At 35.7% G+C, this 7,469-nt stretch overlaps 1 protein-coding gene across 8 annotated transcripts in view; it reads left to right on the top strand.

Annotated features, from left to right (window-relative positions):
• The window catches only part of NCOR1 (nuclear receptor corepressor 1), a 147,778-nt gene that overhangs the window by 45,956 nt on the left and 94,353 nt on the right, over positions 1 to 7,469 (top strand). For all 8 annotated transcript variants that reach the window (XM_021714775.1, XM_021714774.1, XM_021714772.1 and 5 more), the window contains 3 exons: positions 1,316 to 1,494; positions 1,972 to 2,026; positions 2,964 to 3,065. In XM_021714775.1, coding sequence (XP_021570450.1) covers positions 1,316 to 1,494; positions 1,972 to 2,026; positions 2,964 to 3,065 — 336 coding nt within the window. The remainder of the gene's footprint in view (positions 1 to 1,315; positions 1,495 to 1,971; positions 2,027 to 2,963; positions 3,066 to 7,469) is intronic.

Genomic DNA, 7,469 nt, shown 5'->3' with positions numbered 1-7,469 from the left:
TAGGAGTTTGAGACCAGCCTGGGCAACAGAGTGAGACCTTGTCTCTACAAAAAATTTAAAAAAAAATAAACTGAGTGTAGTGGTATGCACTATTATCCCAGCTACTCGGTAGGCTGAGATGGGAGGATTGCCTCAGCTCAGTAGGTTGAGGCTGTGATGAGCTGTGCTCATGATGCCATTGAACTCCAGCCTAGGTAACAGAGTGAGACTCTGACTAAAATAATGTTAATAAATAACTACTTAGTCTATGTTGCTTCTAAAATCACCTCTAAAGTGTATGATTGAAATGATAACAATTTATATGGATGGAATATAAAGTTGTAATCTCTGCAATGACAAGTAAATCTCTTAAATTTCTTTGCCTGTTTTTCAACTGATTTTATTAGCAAACATCTATTGAGCATCTAAAACAAGTTCATCTATTGAGATGATTTCAAGCTAATGTGTCTGTCTCAAACACTTGGTGTTCATACTGATTGAGAGTACCCCCATGAAATTAGAGACTTTGTAAGGACTGGAATATTGGGCAATATCCACTTCTATGAGAAAAATTTTTAGGCAAAAACCTTGTCTGGTATTTGGCTAAATACATGCAATTATGGCAAAAGTTTTTTGAGGGAAGTTTGTGCTTATAAACTTCCTCAGTTAAACTTTAGGAAAAGTAATATATGGATGCAACAAAGTTTTAGTTGAAACCAGCTTAAATTCTAAGAATAGAGTTTTCCATTTTCAGTGGAAAGATTATTAAAATTAGTAAGAAGTATTTAATAGTAGTTAAATGAATTTGAAATCGGTGACTTTGAGATATTGGTGCCTGTTTGTTTATTTTTCTATTTATTCTCTAAAATGATGATAAGATTTGTGTAAAATGATATTGAGGCTTAAAAATGAGATTATATGACAAATTTAAGGTCACTACATCAATGAACTTAAACATTACTTTGTATCTTCTAGGTCTAAAATTTTATTATCTTAAATAATAAAAAATAAAATTTTGTTATCTTAAGTATCAGCTTTGTTTAAGTAAACAACTTTTCTCAAAGTAGTGGGTTATAAAAAAAAGATGTATAGTTTCTACCTCTATAATTTATTCAGTGAATATTTGTTAGATATATGAACCTTTGCTATATGTTAAATGCTGTTGATATACACTGCTGTTGTCATTAAACTACACATGTGGTTGTTTTAGTGTAAATTAAGAGCATTGGTCTATGATTCTTTTTAAATTTCTAGGTTTAAATTTTATTCTAAGGAAATTGTGTGTGTGTGTGTGTGTGTGTGTGTGTGTGTTTGTGTGTGTTTTTTTTTTTAACAGAATAATGAGAAACAAATGCGGCAGCTCTCTGTGATTCCACCTATGATGTTTGATGCGGAACAAAGACGAGTCAAGTTCATTAACATGAATGGGCTTATGGAGGACCCTATGAAGGTTTATAAAGATAGGCAGTTTATGAATGTTTGGACTGACCATGAGAAGGAGATTTTTAAGGACAAGTAATTTAAATTTTAAATTTTTCTCTAATAGAAGTTTTTATAAGTTAATAAAATGTATTTGGCATTTACTTATAAATTTGTATCTACAAAAATTGGCCCCATTTTGATCCCATGGAAAGTAGAGATTATTGATTTTCCCATAAGTTTATAAGTGGGAAAATAGATAACAGATAAGAACTGGGATTGTGGAGTCAAGAGTGGCTCCCAAACTTGGGTGCTGTTTGAATCATTTTGGGGAGCTTTTATAAAGTACACATTTCTGTGCTTTACCATAGACCAATTCAATCATTTCCTGCTGGATAGTGCCCAGAAATCTGTGCCCTTTAAAAGCTTCCAGTGATCCTGCAGTTATTCCTTAGATAGGCAGTTAGGAATCACTGGGAATTAGTCTGTACAAATATTTCTTTTCTTAAACTTTTTCTGTTTAAGTTGTTAAAATGTTTGTGTGTGCATGTGTTTTTCTTAATTTTTACTCAGGTTTATCCAGCATCCAAAAAATTTTGGACTAATTGCATCCTACTTGGAAAGGAAGGTAAGAAATGGTTTGCACTGAAAATGTTGTAGGTTTGTAACAGTTGTTACTTTGAAATTTTTGTGCTCTAACACACAGAAGTAGAACTGATTTTGCAAGGGGCTTTAGACATAGATACTCATTTGACTAATATAGTGATAATTGCAATTATAACAAATACTATCACAGAACACATTTTCATGATTAGTGAAAGATGACCTGATCTTATAGTTCTCTAAAAATACATAGATTACAATTCTTTTTGAGCCTCATTAAATTTTGAATAAAAATGGCAGTCTTGGCTTCCCCTGAATTTTTCTAGCTTTAATGTTTCCAAACAAAATATATATATATATTTTTGAGTTGGAGTCTCAGTCTGTCGTCCAGGCTTGAGTGCAGTGGCACACACACTCAGGGCCACACCAGCGTCGACCTGCTGGGCTCCAGCAATCCCTCCGCCTTCCAAGTAGACAGAACTACAGGCATGTGCTACCATGCCTGGCTCATTTTGGATTTATTGTAGAGATGAGGTCTCGCCAAGTTGCCCAGGCTGTTCTTGAACCCGCAGGCTCAGACAATCCACTCGCCTCGGCCTCCCAAAGTGCTGGGATTACAGACTGAGCCACTGAGCCTGGCCTGAACAAAATATTTACAGAGACATTTTGAATATTTACATACATGCAGTAAGAAAGGGAATTTATTTAGTAGGTAATAAGAAAGTACTTAGATGTAGCTGATAGTTAACATAATTTGGATTATAACAACTGTAACTGTTCATCAAAATAGTAGATATAATATAAATATTTTTAGAACCTAAATATGCCTTAAAGTGCTAGACATGTATGTTTCTCTTTAATTTGTAATTTGAGAATACCAGAAAGTTTCTTTGAAAGTATTATTTGATTTTTTAAAAAACCTTATTTCATTGAATCTTCAAAAATAATTTTTTCCCTTACAGAGTGTTCCTGATTGTGTTTTATATTACTATTTAACCAAGAAAAATGAAAATTATAAAGCTCTAGTAAGAAGGAATTATGGAAAACGCAGAGGCAGAAACCAGGTGTGTTTCATTACTATATGGAAAATGTTTCAGGGTTGGTAGAAATATGAAGACAAATGATGTTATAACAGATATCTTGCACTTATTGTATAGAGATTGATTTTTCTATTAAATTAACTAGGATGATGTAATTATTTTGTAGTTAATATGTATTAATGTATATGTCTTTTGAATGTATTTTAAGTTTCTACTGTGATAAAGTTAATTAGAAGAGTTTTATGCTTTCTTGTCATCTGAATCACGCATTACAGTGTCAGGAATAATCATGTTATTAAATACGAGGCCCTTAATATTTTACCCTATATGCCATATTTTGCCAGGAGAGACAAATAGGGAAAGGGGGAGAAATATAGCATGGTAACTAGATTCTTTACAAAAATATCTGGGACCTGATCTTGTTTCATTTTAATTGTATATATACAGTTTAGGGAGTTTAAACTGTGAAAAAGCACTCTTCCTAAAGGTAGTTTTCAAAGTTGCAATTCAGTACTTTCTTTTTTTTTTGAGTTGGAATCTCACCCTGTCACCCAGGCTGGAGTGCAGTGACATGCTCACAGCCACCGCAGCGTTCACCTGCTGGGCTTAGGTGATCCTTCCGTCTCAACCTTCCAAGTAGCTGGAACTACAGGTGCATTCCACTTCACTCAGCTAATTTTTATGATTTATTGTAGAGACTAGGTCTCACCAGGTTGCCCAGGCTGGTCTCGAACTCCTGGGCTCAGGCAATCCTCTCGCCTCGGCCTTCCAAAGTGCTGGGATTACAGGCTGAACTACTGCGCCTGGCCCAGTAATTTAAAAAAGGCTTCCCTTTTCAATGTACAAGGGCAGAAGGAAAGAAAAAATAAATAGCTACATAAATACATTCATAAAAAGGTTTCTCTCAAAATAACTGGTCAGCAGCTGTCGTAATTCATATGTGCATTACCTGTGAGGCTCATATGCTCTTGCAATCAGCTGCTACTCTCCACACTCAGGTATTGCAAAATGAACTTTCACGCATGAGCTCATGCAACTGTTCATTCCTTAATCTCTTCTGGTTTCCCCACACAACCACCCTTTCATTGTGGCAGGTCTTACTCTCTCTCTTCATTTGTTATAGCTCCTGGTCAGCAGGTACAGGTTATTTGACCCAGTTCTCTCATTATTCATAATCATAACCATTTTATATTCTCTGGGTCATTCCTTCCTACTGAACACTATCGCCTCACAAGAAGTAGTCACATGTTCTTTGGAAACAGTACTTCTTGGTCAAAAAAAGCATAGTGTTTTATTAGTCAACTATGTAAACAACTGCTATAGGTCGTGTAAGCTGAGGTGCCCTAGATACACATTTTCAGCATGTTGATGAGGGGGCAGAAACACGATTACTCTGAGTTGGAGAGGATCTAGAAGGTGAGAAAGTGTCAGTAGTGCAATACAATTGTATTTGTAAAATTTGCTTATTTTATTTTATTTTATTTTTTACAATTTAATAAGTAGTTCTCTTCAAATTTGCTTATTTTAAAGGGGAGTTGAGAAATGAGTTGGTAGGGCTGCTGTAAACAGATGGGAATAATACTGCAGAGACAGAGAAATTCATGATTGTAGAGCTCCATAAGGAGGGACTGACTGAAGAGCAAACTGACTGTTGGCAGTTAGATAGGAAATACTGTTCCATCAGAGAGAAGAATGTTGCCAAGGCTTTTCTTCCTGCTTCTCCTAAAGAAAGTGGACTCAAAGTCCTGCATACCCTTTTAACTAGAGATCCTAGGCACCATCTATGTTTTAAGCCCGTTTCAGCTACAAATTTTTAACAGTAGCTTTATTTTTTAATTACAAAGTAGTACTAAAACTTTAATTGTATTTTTAGAAATTGTTTATGTTACTGTTTAATATTTTCAACACTATGTGGTGTAAGGGGATAAGATGATAGTTATACAGTGTTCCTTGCCTTTACCAGATTAGCAGCCTGTTGCCTATAATGATAGAAATGAAAGAGTCTAGCAGCAAGTTCTGTGTCCAGGGATTGTGTCTTACTCCGAAACATTTATTTTCTATCCTTAGTTGTCTGGGACCCTGTTCCACTTCTCTATATGGCACACTTCTGCTTGCTAAGTTCCAGCCATATCAGTGTTTTCTGTGCATATTCTTGTTCTGTGTTTCAGTGTGCTAGCACCCTTCACACTGCCCTGCAGAAATGAGATTTACCATATGCACTCTCACCTTGCCCTGAGCCTTGGGATGCTTGCCCCAGATAGGCTGAGTTGTGGGTTGGTCAACCCTTCCAATAGGCTAGTCCTGTCTTGAAGATTTTTCTCCAATTTTATATTTCTCTCATAGTTTTTACTGGAATTTGGGAGAAGAGGGAATTAAATGGTGGATTTAGAAAACCATCTCAAACCATCAAATTTATCACCATTTCTTAATTGCTTGTGTGCTTCATTCCATTTATTTATGTCAAAATAGACTGGCAGTTTTTCAGAAATTAGGTGGTGTTTAAGGGCTCTCTTGTATAAAATTGAATACCATTAGAGCAGATTCCAGGTGAGAGAAGGTGTCTTTGGGCTTTTGAGCAGAAAAGTGATAGCAAATTTCAGTTGTGACTTGATTATTCTGGCTGCTTTGATGAGACTAGGTTGTGCATGGGCAGAGGCAGCAAGACCAGTTAGGAGGTTATTTTAGTACTCCCAGTGGCTTGGACTAGGCTATAGTGGGGAGAACTGGTCAGTTTCTGGGTGTATTTTTGAATGTAAAGCCAACAGACTTTGCTAATTGATTGTGGGGATGAGAGAAGGAAAATAATCAAGGATACATACCAAGCTTTGCTATTTTAAAGAGTAATAGAGAAATGAGTTGCTAGGGCTGGTGAGGATCCGTGTGATAGGCATGAGTGAAGGAAGAGGTAGGTCTTGAGGGGAAGTCTGAACAGGACTGAATTTCAAGTACCTATTAGATGTGCAAGTAGAAATCCAAGTGAGATGTTCAAGTGGATAGTTAGATATATAAGTCTGAAATGTAGAAGGAGATCTGGTTGGAGATACAGAATTTGGTATATGGAAAGAAGTTTGGGAAGACTTTTTTTTTTCCTTTAAAGAATTGAGTTATAAGGTTAAGAAATTTAAAACCTGTGTGTCAACCTTCTTGATTTTACCCTGGTGGATACAGAGATCCCAGTAATTTGGAAATCATTTTATTGCTGTACTCTCTAAATAAACACCAGTCAGTATGAATTGCCTTGGGTAATCCCACAAATATGATAGCAAGATTGTCAAGATTCTTTAGACTTCTGCTGAGATTTATGCTTGATCCTTTCAAGTTTTATTTGATTGCTCTCCTAACCATAGGAAGTAACTTTTATTCAGTAGATGAATATATAGTATGCTATTGATAGATTCCAAGTTGTGAAGTTTTTTATTTTTTGCTGACTTTTGTCATGGGAAACCTTGCTTGTTATTCACTCTGAAAATGAGTTTTATTCTTAGAACCATGGAGGAAATGAAACATATTTATATTTTTGTTAACGGTGTGTTCAGAGATTATTATTAGCAGAAATTTTAATTCTTCTCTCCAAATTTTGATAGAGACTACCCCCAAGCCAATTTTATAGTTCAGATTGTTAGCATTCTATGAAGAGTGAGTGTGGTTCTCTGTGTATTTTAGTTGAAGCAGTGAATACACATTGGGAATTAGAAACCAAAAATCACTCTTAAGTGCTATTATTTGGGATCTAGAATTATAAACAACATGCCCCGAGTAGTAATTTGGTTGTAGGCATCTTGTTCTTGTTAGAAGTAAGAATTTTTTCCTAAGGAAATGCTGCATTTTCCAGCATAAACTCTTGTCTAGTAAGTCTGTCACTATGCAGATAGAGTTACTGTGATACCTACCTACTAGTGACCTATCATAAAACAAGTTACTGATAGAAAGCCAAATTCTTCTTTTCCAAACGCTTGGTTACTTTTCACAGAAATTTTTGCTTTCCCTTAATGCTGACACCATTTTCCTCTTTATACTAGCATGTTTTAATTTTATTTATGTATTTATGTATTTTTTATTTATGTATTTTATTTTTGTATGTAAGTTATTCAATTAGATATAGTAATAATGGATCTCACCAGAAACAGTTATATCTAATCTTGCTGTAAGAAGGCCTACCTGAAATCATTTATCTTGTTGAAATACACTTATCTGGCTGGGCTCCATGGCTCAACTTGTAATCCTAGCACTTTGGGAGACTGAGGCAAATGATTGCCTGAGCCTGAGGGTTCGAGACCCACCCAGGCAACTTGGCGAGACCTTGTCTCTACAATAAATCAAAAAAATTAGCCAGGTGTGGTAACTTGCACTTGTAGTTCCAGCTACTTGAAAGGCTGAGGTGGAAGGATCGCCGGAGCCCAGCAGGTTGAGGCTGCGGTGGCTGGGAAC

This window comes from Carlito syrichta, unplaced genomic scaffold (genome assembly GCF_000164805.1).
Source record: "Carlito syrichta isolate Samal-C Ts95f unplaced genomic scaffold, Tarsius_syrichta-2.0.1 Scaffold305756, whole genome shotgun sequence".
Taxonomy (NCBI): Eukaryota; Metazoa; Chordata; class Mammalia; order Primates; family Tarsiidae; genus Carlito; species Carlito syrichta.
Note: the sequence above shows the minus strand (reverse complement) of the source record. Positions and strands in the feature narration are given on the sequence as shown.